Source organism: Mytilus edulis, chromosome 14 (assembly GCF_963676685.1).
Source record: "Mytilus edulis chromosome 14, xbMytEdul2.2, whole genome shotgun sequence".
Lineage (NCBI taxonomy): Eukaryota > Metazoa > Mollusca > Bivalvia > Mytilida > Mytilidae > Mytilus > Mytilus edulis.
This window is the reverse complement of record NC_092357.1, coordinates 27,531,237-27,550,540: the sequence shown is the minus strand read 5'-3', so window position 1 is coordinate 27,550,540 and position 19,304 is coordinate 27,531,237. Positions and strand designations below refer to the sequence as shown.

The 19,304-nt window shown below is 31.4% G+C and overlaps 1 protein-coding gene across 10 annotated transcripts in view; it reads left to right on the top strand.

The window, feature by feature from the left end:
• Positions 1 to 19,304, top strand: part of LOC139502828 (oxysterol-binding protein-related protein 6-like) — a 51,830-nt gene that overhangs the window by 23,911 nt on the left and 8,615 nt on the right. For 6 of the 10 annotated variants that reach the window (XM_071292443.1, XM_071292444.1, XM_071292447.1 and 3 more), the window contains exons 9-18: positions 4,594 to 4,879; positions 6,411 to 6,535; positions 8,755 to 8,883; positions 10,490 to 10,597; positions 14,983 to 15,046; positions 16,166 to 16,341; positions 16,885 to 16,959; positions 17,689 to 17,826; positions 18,543 to 18,606; positions 18,961 to 19,039. In XM_071292443.1, the coding sequence (XP_071148544.1) occupies positions 4,594 to 4,879; positions 6,411 to 6,535; positions 8,755 to 8,883; positions 10,490 to 10,597; positions 14,983 to 15,046; positions 16,166 to 16,341; positions 16,885 to 16,959; positions 17,689 to 17,826; positions 18,543 to 18,606; positions 18,961 to 19,039 (1,244 nt within the window). Of the gene's footprint in view, positions 1 to 1,639; positions 1,766 to 4,593; positions 4,880 to 6,410; positions 6,536 to 8,754; positions 8,884 to 10,489; positions 10,598 to 14,982; positions 15,047 to 16,165; positions 16,342 to 16,884; positions 16,960 to 17,688; positions 17,827 to 18,542; positions 18,607 to 18,960; positions 19,040 to 19,304 lie in introns of all 10 variants that reach the window. The other 4 variants (XM_071292440.1, XM_071292439.1, XM_071292442.1 and 1 more) reach the window with 1 other exon arrangement.

The window sequence follows — 19,304 nt, the reverse complement described above, 5'->3', positions numbered from 1 at the left end:
ATCCCCCTAAAAATTGAAACAATGGCCGTCTTTTCCCTCAGAGCTCTTCAGCTCTTTGATTAATACAGTTAGTTATTGACCAGATACATAGTTTTTATAATACCTTAAAGACTTTTTAAATCACATGTAGTTAATTAAGATTATTCGGTAGTCTTACCTGGTATACAAACAGAAGAAGACTTAGATGCAATATTTGAAGCAAGTTCTGTATCTAATAACACTGAAAGCCCTTTTTTACCGAGACAGAACCAATCTAATTAAAATTAAATCCTTTAATTGCTCCTGTTCTGATATGATGCGCAACATATCAGAACAGGAGCAATTAAAGGATTTAATTTTAATTAGATTGAGACAGAACATAATCAGATAATACAGACACTGAAATCGAAACTGAAAACAATTTCAGAGACGGACATATAATTACTACTGAAACAAACCTTGAAACTGATGATTAATTGAATGGTCATGATTCAGCAGACACCAATGAACGAACAAACATGAAATGAGTTAGAAACAGAAACAATGGTAATGAAGTGATGCGAACATGGTAAGTGAGGAAGTATCAGCATGACATCAACTGGTATACTTCCTCGAAAGAGGGTGCATTCTGGTGGTGATATTCCTGCTGTCAATACCAGTGAGGGTTTATCTGAAATTTGAGCATTGTTAGTGTAAAAAATACAGTTGTAGGTCTGGTAGGTGTAAATGTAGAAGAGTGAAAGTTTTATGCAATTCAAAGGTGTCACATATCTCGGTCTTGTAGCAAAAAGTAATAAAAAAACTTGTTTCTAAAATATATGAAAATGAAGTATTTTATGCATGCTGTAAATAATGCCCCTTCTTTTGCATTTGATTATTGTTCTTTATTATTTCAATCGTGAATGTATATTCTGTTTTATTATTATTTTAAAATTTTGTACAGATTAAAACTGTTTTTAAGCAATATTTTGTACATGTTAAAATTGTATGAGGTACTTTTGTACATGTTATAACTTGTATTTTGGCATTGTACAAATTATATAACATATACAATTTTTTTGTACATGTTATAACCTGTACAAAATTGCAACTTGTACACGACATATACATATACATGTGAAATGATCACATGATAAAACAAAAAGTAATTCATATGTTTATTACACATGTTACATAGAATTGAATTGAAATTTTCTCCGTCAAATTCTGTGGCAGTTATGTCAACTGTTATTCCCATTTGAAGCACTTTAAAAGTTCAATGGAAGTTGTACTTACGTATTGAAATTACACAGGATACAGCAGTATAATGATTATTTTGATTATTTAAAAAAAAAAAAAAAAAAATAATGATTATTTTGACTTTGTCTTAAAATGAATACTTCCTATGAGTATAGATATGCTTAAAGTGATTTATTTACGTGACTTTTGTGAGTTAAAAAGTAACGAAAAGTAAAGTGTTGCTGATATGTAGCACTGCGGTCTTCTCTCCTACAATTACATCAAGAAAATGAGTAAAAACAATTGGTGCAAAGTTGGCTGAAAATTTGCAAAATAAAGTATCTGCGAAAATAAGTTGGTTTTCAGTATATTAAGTTTGTGAATGGTTCAGTTCACACATAGAAAAATTCATTCAACATGATGTTTTTAAAAAATATTCTAGATGCCAAAGTCACACATTTGGAATTCATGCAACAATGAGAAGAAAAAAGAGAGAATTTCAGGAACTCCTAATGGATTGAGACATTCTCAAAAGGGGACAGGATTAGGAAATTGCTTCACTCTCCTTGTTAGCCGTAACATTTTCTATATTTTGTTTTTAAAGCGTCTATCTTGACTTCACACTGCTTTGAAATTCTATCTTTTCTCTTTATTTTTATTTTTATACGACTGAAAAATTTGAAAAAATTTTCGTCGTATATTGCTATCACGTTGGCGTCGGCGTCGTCGTTGTCGTCGTCGTCATCGTCCGAATACTTTTAGTTTTCGCACTCTAACTTTAGTAAAAGTGAATGGAAATCTATGAAATTTTAACACAAGGTTTATGACCACAAAAGGAAGGTTGCTATTGATTTTGGGAGTTTTGGTCCCAACATTTTAGGAATTAGGGGCCAAAAAGGGCCCAAATAAGCATTTTCTTGGTTTTCGCACTATAACTTTAGTTTAAGTTAATAGAAATCTATGAAATTTTGTCACAAGGTTTATGACCACAAAAGAACGGTTGGGATTGATTTTGGGAGTTTTGGTTTCAACAGTTTAGGAATTAGGGGCCAAAAAAGGGCCCAAATAAGCATTATTCTTGGTTTTCGCACAATAACTTTAGTTTAAGTAAATAGAAATCAATGATATTTAAACACAATGTTAATGACTACAAAAGGAAGGTTGGTATTGATTTTGGGAGTTTAGGTCCCAACAGTTTAGGAATAAGGGGCCAAAAAGGGACCCAAATAAGCATTTTTCTTGGTTTTCGCACCATAACGTTAGTATAAGTAAATAGAAATCTATGAAATTTAAACACAAGGTTTATGACCATAAAAGGAAGGTTGGTATTGATTTTGGGAGTTTTGGTCCCAACAGAATAAGGGGTCCAAAGGGTCCAAAATTAAACTTTGTTTGATTTCATCCAAATTGAATAATTGGGGTTCTTTGATATGCCGAATCTAACTGTCATGACTGTGTATGTAGATTCTTAACTTTTGGTCCCGTTTTCAAATTGGTCTACATTAAGGTCCAAAGGGTCCAAAATTAAACTTAGTTTGATTTTGACAAAAAATGAATCAGTTAGGTTCTTTGATATGCTGAATCTAAAAATGTACTTAGATTCTTGATTATTGGCCCAGTTTTCAAGTTGGTCCAAATCGGGGTCCAAAATTAAACTTTGTTTGATTTCATCAAAAATTGAATAAATGGGGTTCTTTGATATACCAAATCTTACTGTGTATGTAGATTCTTCATTTTTGGTCCTGTTTTCAAATTGGTCTACACTAAAGTCCAAAGGGTCCAAAATTAAACTTAGTCTGATTTTAACAAAAATTGAAATCTTGGGGTTCTTTGATATGCTGAATCCAAAAATGTACTTAGATTTTTTTATTATGGGCCCAGTTTTCAAGTTGGTCCAAATCAGGATCTAAAATTATTATATTAAGTATTGTGCAATAGCAAGTCTTTTCAATTGCACAGTATTGCGCAATGGCAAGAAATATCTAATTGCACAATATTGTGAAATAGCAATTTTTTTTTAATTAGAGTTATCTTTCTTTGTCCAGAATAGTTAGCATGAAATATCTAATTGCAAAATATTGTGCAATAGCAAGAATTTTTTTTAATTGGAGTTATCTTTCTTTGTCCAGAATCAACTTAAATCTTTGTTATATACAATATACAATGTATATTCACTTTTTACTACCAACTGATAAATTAAAATAATCTTTACCATTCAGTGATAACAAGCAGTTTTTTTACATCTTAATATTTTATGATGTATTTAAATGAGTAGTTATTGTTGAAATTCGGTAATTGTTTCTATATACATTTTTTTATCTGTTTGTGCTGAAATCTTAATATGCTTTGAATCTTATTTCAAAATTAACAATGAAAAAAGGTTTTCACGCATAATCTCTTCTGTATGTGAACTAAAGATCTACAACTTTGAGGCTCCAAAAGGTGGCAGGTATGATACTTACCTTTTTGATTTACTTTTTGTCCTAGAACTCTTAAAGTTACCTATGCTTTACTCTGTAGTCTCTAAAACATATATCTTTTCAAAATATGTTATTTGGTTACCTATTCTATTCATTAAATAGATATAGGAAGATGTGGTATGAGTGCCAATGAGACAACTCTCCATCCAAATAACAATTTATAAAAGTAATCCATTATAGGTCAAGGTACAACCTTTAACACAAAAGAATAGCATTGGCACATGTGTACATATGTATTGGATGTAAATGTGTAAGTTCCTCAGACAATTATTTACAATTGTTATTTAAGCAAAGTTGAAGAAAGGGCAAGGTAGAATGCAATTAAAACTACAAAATCACAATTTGTGACAAAACTTCGAATTTGATACTCAAATAAGTGATTTAAAAATCACTTATTTCAGTAAGTCCCCTGACTGGTGAGCATCAGCTTTTATTATTCACATGTTTCGCCAATTAGATTGCTGCATCAGGACAAAGTATACAAAATTAGAACCCCTGAAGTACAAAAAATAGGTATCTTGTATATGACGTCATAATTATCCATTGTTGACATTGCTATAGGAAACTCTATATCATTATGTAATGTTGAACAGAAAATGAATTAAACATAGTACAATGCAAATGAAGTTACTAAATTCAGAGTTAATCTATAATTGTTCTAATTGTCTTTATCTTAAAATTAGTGTAAACTATTCTAATGGTGAGTGTATAAATAAAATGTGTTTTTAAATAAAATTAATGTGTAACATTCATGAATGTGTGTACAATGTCAGTGAACAGTTTGTATAAAGTTTCTTCCTATTAAATTTGGACAATTCTTTAAGGGTGCACCCGTTCCACTTCAACTGGCTTGCCTATTACAAAAAAATGTATAATAAATTTATTGTAGTAAACATTTTTTTGATGTGTGTTTCAGGAGGCTGAAAGTGAACCAAATGATTTGAAGAAGAAAAGTCGTGGACTAGGACTAAGGAGTAAACGGAAAGAGAAAAAGTCAAGTGACACCTCGCTGACCGATAATGATCTCATGAGAACCAGTTCTTCCAATCCAAACCTTGTACATTTTGAGATGAGCAGAACGAGACCCAGCAGCATGTCTGATGCACATTATACCAGTGGGAATGACTCATTTCTCAGTAGTCAAGACACTTATGTTAATGATAGCAAATTAAGAGAAACTTTTGTAATAAAGGCAGAGAAAGGTATGTTAAGTTAAGAAGGTGGGAAAAAAATCATCTAGATCTCCATATGCTTGGGAAGTAGTTTTTGTTGTTGTTGAATTATAAATTTAAACAAAAGACATCTAGAAAAGGGGTTGGTAAGAGGAGATTCATTATGAGTTCCCCCCAAAAATTACTTTGTAATTTTTTCCTATGGACCGAATTATCTGTCTTTCAAAATCTATTTTTTTTGGATGGTGCTTTTTTGACACCGAAAACAGATGATTTCCGGATAATAACTTTAATATAAGTTAATAGAAATCAATAAAATTTTGACATAAGTTTTATAACCACTAAAGGAAGGTTGGGATTGATTTTTTTTTATCCCAATAGTTAAGGAACAAGGGGCCCAAAAGGGGTCATAATAAGTATTTTTTCTAGTTTCGAGACAAAAACTTGTGTGTAAGTGTATGGATCTTTCTGAAATTGTACCATAGGTTTCCATTTCAATAAAGGAAGGTTGGGATTGACTTTGGGGGTTATGGCCTAAACTGTTTCGGAATGAGGGGCCAAAAACAATACTTTTTCTAATACTTTGTTTAAATTGCTTGTTTCTTGACCAATTTCAATGGAGTTTTATTCTTGAATTTTTAGTGTTCTTAAATATGCTGAATATAACTGTGTATTAAGTTTTTGGAATTTGGTCCTCATTTTTAAATTGGTCCACATGAGGTTCAAAGGGTCCAAAATTAAATTTGATTTGATCAAAAATTGAATTATTGAGATTCTTTGATATGCCGAATCTAACAATGTATGTAATTTTAGATTTTTTAATTTTGGGGCCTGTTTTCAAATTGGTCTACATTATGGTTCAAAGGGTCTAAAATGAAACTTAGTTCGATTTTAACAAAAATTGAATTATTGGCTTTCATTAATATGCTGAATCTAAACATGTATTAAGATTTTTGATTATGGGCCCAGTTTTCAAGTTAGTCCAAATTGGGGTCCAAAATTTAACTTTGTTTGATTTAAAACAAAAATTGAATGTATGGGGTTCCCAGGTATGCTATATCTAAGGTATTAAGATTTTTGGGCCCTGTTATCAAATTGGTCCACATTGAGGTCAAAAGGGTTCAAAATTAAAATTTGTTTGATTTCATCAAAAATTTAATTCTTGGGATTCTTTGATATGCTGAATCAATCCATGACTATGTATTTAGATTTTGGATATTGGACCATATACTATTTAGGTAAAAAAAAATATTTTAAGTTCATTAGACCACATTCATTCTGTGTCAAAAACCTATGCTGTGTAAACTTTTTAATCACAATCCAAATTCAGAGCTGTATCAAGCTTGAATGTTGTGTCCATATTTGCCCCAACTGTTCAGGGTTTGACTTCTGCGATCGTATAAAGCAGCGCCCTGTGGAGCATCTGGTTTCACCTACGCTAATGATCTAGACAAAGTTTTCCATTCTGTGTTTATTTTGTAGATGTATCATTATTTACTATATAGTTTCAATTTTGAATTCATATATATATATTGATCATATAAAAATGTTTTTTTTTCAGTTCATAATAATCTGAAATCTTTACTGAACATAATTGGAACAGAAAGAGATCGCCTGAAGAAAGCTGTCGTAGATAATAACAATTGGTCTGGATCATCAGCAAGCTTGAATAAACATTTAGTTGAAGTAAGTTAGTTGACAGATGGGCAAGTTTGAATAAAAATCTTATTGGAATACATTAATTGATGGTTAGGCAAGTTTGAAAAGACATTATCTTGAAGAAAGTAATATGACAGTTAGGCCAGATTTTAACATAAATCATATTGGAGTGAGTTATTTGACAGTAAGGCAAGTTTGCTTGAAAATATCTTATTGAAGTAAGTTATTTGACATTTAGGCAAGCTAAAAATATCTTATTGAAGTAAGTTATTTGACAGTAAGGCAAGTTTGCTTGAAAATATCTTATTGAAGTAAGTTATTTGACATTTAGGCAAGCTAAAAATATCTTATTGAAGTAAGTTATTTGACATTTAGGCAAGCTAAAAATATCTTATTGAAGTAAGTTATTTGACAGTAAGGCAAGTTTGCTTAAAAATATCTTATTGAAGTAAGTTATTTGACATTTAGGCAAGCTAAAAATATCTTATTGAAGTAAGTTATTTGACATTTAGGCAAGCTAAAAATATCTTATTGAAGTAAGTTATTTGACATTTAGGCAAGCTAAAAATATCTTATTGAAGTAAGTTATTGGACATTAGGCAAGATAGAAAATATCTTATTGAAGTAAGTTATTGAACATTAGGCAAGATAGAAAATATCTTATTGAAGTAAATTATTGGACATTAGACAAGATAGAAAATATCTTATTGAAGTAAGTTATTGGACATTAGGCAAGACAGAAAATATCTTATTGAAGTAAGTTATTGGACATTAGGCAAGATAGAAAATATCTTATTGAAGTAAGTTATTGGACATTAGGCAAGACAGAAAATATCTTATTGAAGTAAGTTATCGGACATTAGGCAAGATAGAAAATATCTTATTGAAGTAAGTTATTGGACATTACACAAGATAGAAAACATCTTATTGAAGTAAGTTATTGGACATTAGGCAAGATAGAAAAAGACAGGAACATCAATAATGTAACAAGGTTAAAAAATTGGACAAGTTTGAACAGACATTTTATTGAAGTTGAAAGATGGCTGTATAGTTATAGCAGAGTGCAGAGATGCAAACAGTTTTTTTTCCTGTCAGACAATGGGGCCTACAGGGTACCAAGTTTTGCCAGACCCATCAAATTTCTGCCAGACCCATATTTTCACTCAAAAATCAAATGAAATTATGCTATTGAACAAACGTTAATTTTGATTTTGTTGATATTATTATTATTTTAAAATAACCTGTGATTCATAACAATTGTAGTTTATTGAATAATACATTCAATTGAGATTATCGCTGGTACTGATACGTTTCCCGTACGAAATACAAATTGTGCAAGTCATCACATTGTTGTTATAAAGTAACCATGATCTCCCCTCTTGCCATTTTGGGTTGAATGACCTTTCAGGTCGTTTCTCCTTTTCGTACAAAGACCGCTTTACAGCTTTATCAACTTGAATAGGTGACTGGTTTGGTCTTTTACCGGGTTTCGACCCACTTACAAATTTTATCGGCCATGACATATTTCCTGAACTTATCAACTATGCTTAATAGACCTCCTTCCTAGAGAGCGAATTTCTAAAACAAAAAACATGACGGAAATACGGAGAATTGTTCGGGGCGAGATGGACAAGGTAAGAAAGACTATTAATGGGCGGAAATACTGGTTCCCGGAGTTAGAAAATGCGGGGGAACAGGACATTTACTTTTATTAAAGATGATCGCAATTTTATAAACAAAATACTCTGCCGGGGCCGATGGGGATTTCAGTTTTGGCGGACCCAAGCGGACTTAAATATTGCCGGCCATCAGGTCCTGCACAGCTACGAGTTTTGCCGGACCTGCATAAATTCTGCCCCTTAGGTCCGACGGGTCCGACGATTAGTTGCATCTCTGAGAGTGTCTTGAATTATAGAATTGATAATATAAAATTGAGAATGGAAATGGGGAATGTGTCAAAGCAACAACAACCTGACCATAAAGCAGACAACAGCCGAAGGCCATCAATGGGTCTTCAATGTAGCGAGAAACTCCTGCACCCGCAGGCGTTCTTCAGCTGGCTCCTAAATCTATCACACTGCATTTACTTGTTTGAATTTATTATTTATTTTCAAATTGATTTTATGGTAACGAAATATGTACTTCATAATAAACTATATTAACCGTTGGCTGTTTTGGGCTCATGTGTCGGGTTGTCTCTTTGACCCATTCCTTGTTTCCTTTCTCAATTATATTTGTACTTTTAGGCATTGAGACAGAATGCAGAATTAAGAAATAAATTATCAAAGATTCATGCTGAGTCTGCAGTTCACAGTGACACAAAGCTTGTCCCACCATCATCACCTATCTTATCACCTGTGCCAAACCTAGACAAGGTAAGACACAAAACTTGTCCCACCATCATCATCTATCTTATCACCTGTGCCAAACCTAGACAAGGTAAGACTCACCAATTATATCACCATCATCACCTATCTTATCACCTGTGCCAAACCTAGACAAGGTAAGACTTACCAATCATATCACCATCATCACCTATCTTATCACCTGTGCCAAACCTAGACAAGGTAAGACTTACCAATCATATCACCATCATCACCTATTTTATCACCTGTGCCAAACCTAGAGAAGGTAAGACTCACCAATCATATCACCATCATCACCTATCTTATCACCTGTGCCAAACCTAGACAAGGTAAGGCTCACCAATCATATCGCCATTATCACCTATCTTATCACCTGTGCCAAACCTAGACAAGGTAAGACTTACACATTGCTTCCAGGGGTGGAACCAGTTATTTTCAAAAGCATTGATTGTAAAATAAAGGGATGGGTTCTTACCTTTGGATCATTCCCCCTTTATCTGCCTCTGATTTTTGTTATCATTTCTTCAGAACCTTAATGGCCAAATTATATGGTCTAAGTATAATTCATCTTCATTGATCACTGTAGTCGCTGTCAGCTGAAATGCTTAGCGGTTATCGGTAAAAATAATCTAAACTTTCAATCGCGTTCACTCGAGATATAGTTTTTCACATTCCATTCATAAATCGCAAAAAGAAAAAACACTACTGACTACACACCTTTGAAGTGGTTGCACTGTGATAATCCTGACCTTCACATTTTCCAAGACGGATTTTGAATGGTGGAATCCGCCATTGTTTTTACCAGAAGTGTTTCCGTGGAGTTCAATTTTATAAAATTTGCATAAAGCGCTGGAAACCTTATCACATCAATGAAAAGAACATTTCAGGAAACTGTGTAAGTGACGAATGTCATATGTAAACAAATGATCCTCATAGAAAAGAAGATGGCGAAATTACAATGGAAAACATTCTGGAAAATGTGAAAGTCAGGATTATTACAGTGCGATCACTTAAACGGTAGGTCAGTAGTGTTTTTTCTTTTTGCGATTTATGAATGGAATGTGAAAAACTATATCTTGAGTGAACGTGATTGATAGTTTAGATTATTTTTACCGACAACCGCTACAAATTTCAGCTGACTGCAACTATAAGCTTTCAACAATGGGTTGATGAGTTTGATTCAGGCACATGGCTTTGGGTGTCTTCCACAATAAAAAATAATCCATTATGATATGACCTACAGTGATAGAAATGGTGTTGAATACCAACAATCAATTGCCAATCAATGATATAACCTTAAATTACCATCAAACATCTCAAAAAATTAAAACTAACTTTCTACCTGTCAACCTCCCATTTTAACGGAACAGCCCTGACTTGGGGTAAACTTTCTAAAATCTTCACCAGCACTAATATTTTTCTTTTAATTTGAAGCCATATCAGAATTTCATTTTGAAAAAAAAAGGAAAAGAAAAGCAGAAAACATCCAAATTTTAATTATGTTAATATTATTTGCATGTCATTTTAAAACACATTTAGAAAAAATGTTAATTAGATTTTTAGTTAATCAATATCTAAGTCAATTCATTAAGTTTTATTTATTTATTATTTGAAGGACCACGACCATGTTTTATCACAGTCTTTATCAACAGAAAGTTGTTCAATATCAGAGTACTATGATGCTGAGGAGGGGAAAGAGACAGCCAGTGAATCATCTTCTGAGGTGTGTATGGATCAAACTCCACCAGAAAATTTATATTCAGTTCCTGTTGTTTAGATATATTAGAAATAATGTAAAATGGAGGCTTTCTTAGCCATGACCCAATGATATTTACCAGTTTACAAATGTCAATGATAAGAAAAAAAAGTTATGAAGGATTTTTAAGATAGTGGAATATTTTGCTGTGTTATAAGTTTTGTTATGTTTAATTCAGGATATTTTTGTCTGAAATTTTTTTAGCCACTTTGTGGTCAGTTATTTCTGTAGTCATTTTGATGTCTTTAATTTCTCTAGTTTGTGGTATTTTATTTCTTGCCACTTTGTGTTCTGTTATTTCTCTAGCCACTTTGTCTTCTATTATTTCTCTAGTTTCTTTGTGGTATTTTATTTCTTGCCACTTTGTGTTCTGTTATTTCTCTAGCCACTTTGTCATCTATTATTTCTCTAGTTTCTTTGTGGTATTTTATTTCTTGCCACTTTGTGTTCTGTTATTTCTCCAGCCATTTTGTCTTCTATTATTTCTCTAGTCACTTTGTTGTTTGTTATTTCTTAAGCCAATTTGTGGTCTGTTGTTTCTGTTGCCAAGTTGTGGTCTTATTTCTTAAGGCAATTTGTGGTTTGTTATTTCTGTTGCCACTTTGCAGTCTATTATTTCTGTAGCCACTTTGTAATCTTTCATTTTTCAAGCCAATTTGAAGTCTGTTATTTCTCAAGCCAATTTGAAGTCTGTTATTTCTTTAATTATTTTATGGTCTGTTATTTCTCCCGTCACTTTGTGGTCTATTATTTCTCAAGTCACATTTTAGTCTGTTATTTCTCTAGTTATTTTGGGGTCTGTTATTTTCTAGTCATTTTTTGGTCTGTTATTTTCTCCAGCCATTTGAGGTCACATCTTTCTAGGTTAACTACAAATAAGATCAGAGTTTCCTGTTATTTATTATCAGGCTTTGTGTGAACATGAATTACTGTGTCAAAGATTTAAAGGGACTTAAGATTCATTTCTCTTTATGTGCTGATAAAGTATGCTAAAAGTGGCTATAGCTGTTGAGCAATATCTCAAAGTTTTACTTACTATTATTCCATTTATTCTCAATATGTGGATTCAAATTATAAAATAAATTAACCACAATTTCAATTTTCAGCTTTTGTATTCGGTAAGAAAACAACCTGACATCATTTTATATCACTTAGATTTTTTCCAAATTATTTGGAGTTTTGAGTTATCTCAAGTTTTATTTTAACCCATTAATTTGTTACATTTAAATATGTAACACCTAGAAATTTGTCCATCTCCAAAAATGTGTCCATTCCCTGAAACATGTTCATTTGACATTACCACGTTAACTCCAAAACATGTTTATGTGAAAGATGTCAAAACATGTATTTTTTTATGAATCCATACTTTAAAAACACCAAAAGCTATTTATAACATTTTTTATTTGAAAACAATTCCAGTAGTAAACATTATAGAGACACATTTTGGAGGACGGATATGTTTTACATGTTGAAAATATTATCATTTATTTGTTGGTTTAAATTATGTTTATCCATGTTATCCTCTGCAAACTGATGGAAAACTTTATGGTCCTACAACTATATACCAGAAACTTTTATATACATTATTATAATGCTTTTGGTGCCTGTTCAGGTGTGAAATAATTCCCAAACCTCTCTGAAATCATTTTCATCCTCATCATAAAGCTGTGCCAAGGACATGAAAATACCTAAAGTCCATGCATGTATCTGTGCAACTGTCCATTTATAACAGAATTGTCTTTGACTAGTTCAAAAATCAACGTTAATCAGTTAATTTTGCTGGACTTATGTCCCTTGGATTTACAAGACTTATGTTCATAGGAAATGAAAATGCTTTCAAAATATGGCATTACAAGCACTCTTAAGTGTACAATTCTTGAAATATTTATGAAATATATATGAAATTTATATCAAACTAAGGTTTATAACAGCAATGTCTTAGATGAATTTGAAAATCAGTGCAGGTCAATTTTTTTTAAAGGATTTATGTCCTGTTAAAGATATAGATTATTTGGAAAATTGTGTTGTAAGTGCTTTTGGTCAAGTCTACATGTTATGAGGCTCAATACATAAATGTCTGTGACACATTCCAAAATCACTGCTGATCAATAATTTTTCTAGGACATGCAGGATTATGTCACTTGGAAATGTAAATTCAACATTTGATTGCATTGAAAGAGTGTTGCTCCTTGGAAATATACAAGCCTGCTTAAAATGGAATGGTTGCTTGCTGTTATTACCATCACCCTAGCCTGTCTGCCTCTAAAGCCAAAAAAGCTTTTTCAAAATAAATTTTCATATGTTTTGTCTTTCCACGTTTCTGCTAAAATTTTCACACAGTGGTTTTATTGTGTAAACACTCTTATTAACTAACAAATGACACACTGGTACAAATTATCTATCCTTGGGCAGTTTTATTGCCTCTGGTGATAACTGGATGAATTATAGTATTCGATACATAATGAAAACACTCGTCATGTTTGAATCATAATCGTTATGTAGACCTCTACAACTTTAATGAAGTACACAATAATCAAACAGTTTTCTTGTTGAATAAAGTTTAAGGTATACAAAGTTTTTACTATATACTGGAAAAAAAATAGTAAATGGTTGGTGTTATTTCCCTGTTTCTGAAAGAAAGTTATACTTTGAACATAAACAAGATTGCATCACTTCCTTTTCTTCCTCTCATATTTATAATAGTTAATAATACTCCTTACTTGGGAGCACTTAATAACAAATACTAATTTGTAATAATTATGGAAAAAATAATTATCTTTAACATATACTTTAATATATTCAAGTTTTCTTAAAAAATCAATTTTTATGTAGACTTTTTTCAAAATGTCTTGTATCAGTACTAAAATATTTTATTTCTGCTGGTTGTACATAATATTTAGATTATGATAAAAACTAATATGCTTAGCTCACGGTATTATAATGTGTTGAAATATATTCTTACAGAGTTCGCAAAAACAGGTTTTTACCCGCCGTGACCGATAAAGCAAGATTATTTGTCAGTCCTACAAAATTTTAGCCAGTCCTAAAAATTCTGTCAATTTTATCCTGAAATAAAAATAACATATTTTATTGAAAAATATTTGTTTTTTATTAGTTTTATTTTTCACACCCACAGACAAATTACAATAAAGCCTAGGACCAGTTATGTTCTTCTAATTGATCTTATTTAAAGTCATCTTCACCATCCATTGCATCATCTGAATCACTTTCTCAGTATATACGTTATCTCCATCGAAGGGTTCAATAGACGATTGATGCCTGGGATGGCTACATGAACAAATTTAGATCAGCACTTTGGTTTCTGTTTTTACCAGAAATTAGCAGCAGGTACATCTGATGACTGATGTAAACATGCACTGAAATTAGTTGCGGTACAACTTATTACCGATAAAAAGGCACTACAACGACCATTTTTACATCAGTCATTGGGACCGGCACTAGCCTTCAAAATACTGGTCCGAGCCTCATTTTGACCGATAGGACCAACCATTTTTGCGAACTCTGTTCTTAATCTGGAATCAAGATCAGGAATAAGATAATTTCTAAATACGCTTTAAATACTTGTTCAACTATTATCCTTCAGTTGAACCTGGCCTTGCAATAATGAATTTTGTTTTTAGGAAGTGAGGCTCAAAATTGTTAAATTATTTAGACCACAGTCTGTATAAATTGATAATAGTCTATAAAATTTGTTATTGGTTGATAATTTGAATTCTTGGTTCACCTGTCCTGTGTCTACAAAATCCCTGAAGTTGGTATCCCAGGATTAGTAACAAATTCAGAGTACTTTCCTACATATGTGATACTGCTTTAATATCTTACCTGTATCAGACAAGACAAAATATTCATGGGTCCCTTATTTATTAAATAGATCAATGTAGATAGTGTACATAATTTTCCATATCCATTCCTATATCATCTGAAGGCGTATGCTGAGGTTCTGAAATAGGGTTGAGGGATGATATTGAAACTAAAACACAAAAGTAAACTGTCGTAACATTCTTATATTACATTTGTAATGCAAAATTTCTTTTCATTATCACAAATAAATTATATTCAAAATGATAAATGATTTTACCTTTAAACTATTAAATATTTTAACAAAAATATTGAACTTTAGGTAGCCTTTTCAAAAAGACATATCAGTATACTTATAATCATCTTTGCTTCTGACTCAAAGTATTTTTTTTAGTGTGTATTGTTCCCTATTGTAAATCTATAACATCATATGTATAGCTGATTTAGAATTGGGTTCATATTTAGTAAGATATGAATATTTAATTTGATCTAATTTCTAAAATGAAATGTTTAAATGGTTTTATATTTTGTAGCAATCTGATGAAGATGAGATCTCAAGTGAAGAGAATGACACAGATTATACTGCTGTTCATAGTGGTAGATATATACATAAATATACACACATACACATACACACATACACATACACACATACACATACACACACACACACACACATATGTACATATTATACTGCTGTTCATAGTGGTAGATATATACATAAATATACACACATACACACACACACAATTATGTACATATTATACTGCTGTTCATAAGGGTAGATATATACATAAATATACATAATTGCTCTAAACATCAGCACAATAATGTCAAATTAATTCTTCTTTCACAAGGATTCGAACTCGTGCTGTTGGGATATCTAGACCACTTAGCCAACTAGACTTAACATAAATATACATATACACATATGCATACACATGTACATATATACATACAGATACATATACACATATGCATACACATATGCATACACATGTACATATAAACATACAAATACATACAAAAATACACATGTATATATACGTACAGATATGCACATACATTTTTGTCTGATCAGGCAGATGACCTTTATTCAAAATTTAAACACAAACTGGGTTTGTTATATATAATAAAATACACTTTGATTTTTTACTAATCTTTAACAGGTAATCTTTTGTATCAATGAAGGGCAGGATATCTTGAATATCTTCCAGAAGTGGCTTTTATTTTGATACTGTGGATTCATTTATTTTCATGGGTACCAATTTTCTTGGATTGAGGAGAACTTATGTTCGTGGATATTTGATTTCGTGGTTTTGCCGAAGTCTGCATACAAGCTATGAGAAAATTTGTCATTCGTTGAACATTTAATTTCATGGTTCAACTATTCCAACGAAATCCATGAAAATTGGTATCCAACGAATAATAATGAATCCACAGTAGTTAGAAAAAAGTCCTATTATGCAGGATCCACACATGAAATAGCATCCAAAAATGCACAGATGAATAGGAAACAGAATGAATATTTTACGCTGAACATAAAGTTTGAAAAAAAGCTGTTTGTTTACTATTTTATATATATACAGAAAACAGGGTGAATTATAAGCATCAGACAGGAAACTTGTGAAATATAAATTCAAAATACAGGATAATAATATTTTACCGCCTGCATCTAAATAGAGAGAAAATTACTTTATTTTTCATACATTTCAGTATCAGAAGACCAGTTATCAGATTCATTTGAAACCGGGAGGAGATCAAAGTTACCGGTTCCTAAACCAGACACTGGTGATATAAGTCTATGGAATCTCTTGTATAAAAACATTGGAAAAGATCTGTCTAAAATCTCCATGCCAATAACATTGAACGAACCACTTAGTATGCTACAGGTAGGTAGATATAAAAATATTGAAAAAAGATCTGTCCAAAATCTCCATGCCAATTACATTGAACGAACCACTTAGTATGCTACAGGTAGGTAGATATAAAAATATTGAAAAAAGATCTGTCCAAAATCTCCATGCCAATTACATTGAATGAACCACTTAGTATGCTACAGGTAGGTAGATATAAAAACATTGAAAAAAGATCTGTCCAAAATCTCCATGCCAATCACACTGAATGAACCACATTGTATGTTACAGGGAGGAACATAAAAACAATACATTTCGTTAACATGTAAAGTAAAATATGATAGCTTACACTGATGAGTGATTGATTTTCATCTTTCCAGATTTTGTTATCTTTACAGATAACATCTATCAAAATAGAGCGGAAATGCATTTGACTAGCTATTACGATTGCATAACAAAGTATTGGGTTTTAAGATTTCTATATTTAGATATTTTAAAAAAACTTGCTTAATCATTTTTATATGCCGTTTGAGTCTGAAAATAAGTTTGTAAATATGCATTTTTACTTTAAAATTCCAGAGGTTATGTGAAGAACTTGAATACAATGAGTTAATAGAAAAAGCTGTTGGATTAGAAGATCCTTATGAACGAATGGTAGGTTTTCATTTTATCTAAAATTAATTCTCCATGAATAACATCTTAAATCTTCCTTAAAGATTTAAAAGAAAATGCATGGTAAGAAGTTACAAATATAAATATTTTACGAAAGAATTATGCACCACCAAAAATAATGGAAAAGAAAAAGATAAGGTGTAATAGTTCATGACCAAAATCTCTACATGCTGAAAATTCTAGAAATTATAATGCTCTTTAGGCTAAAAAAGAAATGGGGATACAGCACAAAGGGTATTAATTTTTCATGAATTGAGGAAAACTTGCAGTATATATGTATTTGAATTCTTTCCTTGTTTTGACAATCTCTGAATACAAAGCCTATAGAAAATAAGTATCTCGTTGAACATTTGAATTAGTGGATCAACTATATCCATGAAATCCACGAACATTGTTATCTAACGAATAATAATGAATCCACAGTAATAACTAAGTATGTTGGAACAATATTGAAGTTGATCTCCTAGATATACATGCTATTTTCTTTACCCAGTCAGTTATTTTATAAAATGTGAAACCTGGTTGGAATCCCCTGGAATTACAAATACATAATTATGCAAGCATACATGTATGAATGAGTAAAATATCGTAATTTAATTGAGATGTAAGACAAATCTAATATGTCATGATATGGGTGTTATTCCATCAGGGTTCACACAAATGATTTAGTTGACTTAATTTGGATTGAAATGATTTAATATTCATTTTCAGATCCATGTAGCTGCATTTGCTGTCAGTAGTTATGCAAGTACAGGGTACAGAGCTGGTCACAAACCTTTCAACCCGCTGCTGGGAGAGACGTACGAGTGTGATAGGCCAGACAAAGGATGGAGATTTGTGGCAGAACAGGTACAAATATGAACTTTTAAGGTGGTACCTAACACTACAGGGAGATAACTCTGTAAAATCAGCAGAATGTTTTAATGACGTTGTGTTCATAAGGAAATATCAAGCTTCTCAATGATTAAAATAAGTGTTTGTCAAACTGCTATATAACCAGTGTAATTTTTCTGATTAAACGGTTGGTTCAGATTTTTTGAAATTTTTATATTTTTGTCAAAGGGTCAAAGCAAATAATTTGTCAAAATATTAAGTAATTAAACTAGCCAAATTAAATTTAGTTAAAGTGTTAGGTACCACTTAAATCCACTGCTGTGCAAATGTAAATTTGTGCAGAAGGTTAAAAAAAAATCTTAAAAAAAACCAACACTTTTAGACATATTTCAAAAAATAAATTTGGGAACTGATACTAATTCGGAATTAATAGAAAGAAAGATTGAACAGTGACAGTCAGTAAATAAAAATCAACAAATGAATGAAACATAAAAAGAGTTACACAAATTAACAAAAATACTGGACAGTGCAACAGAGCATATCAACCACCAGCACCTAAATACATCTACAATAGATAATTACATACTTATATAGATGAAAGAAACAATGAACAATACATTACACAGACACCAAGATTTGATAGTGTCTCAAAATGTGGTGGTGTTAAAACTAATATAAATACATGTAGATTTACAGAAATTTGAGTCTAACTGAATTTTCTTGAATTTCAGGTTAGCCACCATCCTCCAATATCAGCTTGTTACTGTGATTCTAAAAACTTTATATTTTGGCAAGGTGAGTTGTAATATCAGAGTAGCTCACACTAACACTACACTGAACTTTTAAAATATCAGTTTTTGTCATACAAGCAACGTTTTGTAAAGACTTTTATGATTGGAGCTATGCTTTGAAATATTGTCTTCATTTTTTCATTTTTTTTTGTATTCATTTTTGCACTTTTCAAAGAAAATTAAATTTTGTTTGCAGTTAACATTAATGACCCCATCAATAAATTTGTCTTTCTTGGTATACAATCTTATATTTATAGAATATTTGAATCTAGACAAGAATTTTATAGAAACTCAGATTTATAAAACAAAACAATGTATACATATAGTTTAGCCACTAAAGTAATTTTATAATTTTCAGAAACTCGAATAAAGACAAGATTTTGGGGAAAATCTATGGAAATACAACCTGTAGGCATTGTCAATCTAGTTCTTCCAAAGTAAGTTTTTATTTTTGTTTTGTAATATTGATATATTATCTGGATGCGTGAAGTTTTATCTAGATTGTCTATAATGACAACAAATCCTGCAATACTATAGTTATCAAAAATACCAGGATTATAATTTAGTACACCAGACGCGCGTTTTGTCTACATAAGACTCATCAGTGACGCTGATATCAAAATAGTTATAAAGCCAAACAATACAAAGTTGAAGAGCATAGAGGATCCAAAATTCCAACAAGTTGTGCCAAATACGTATCCT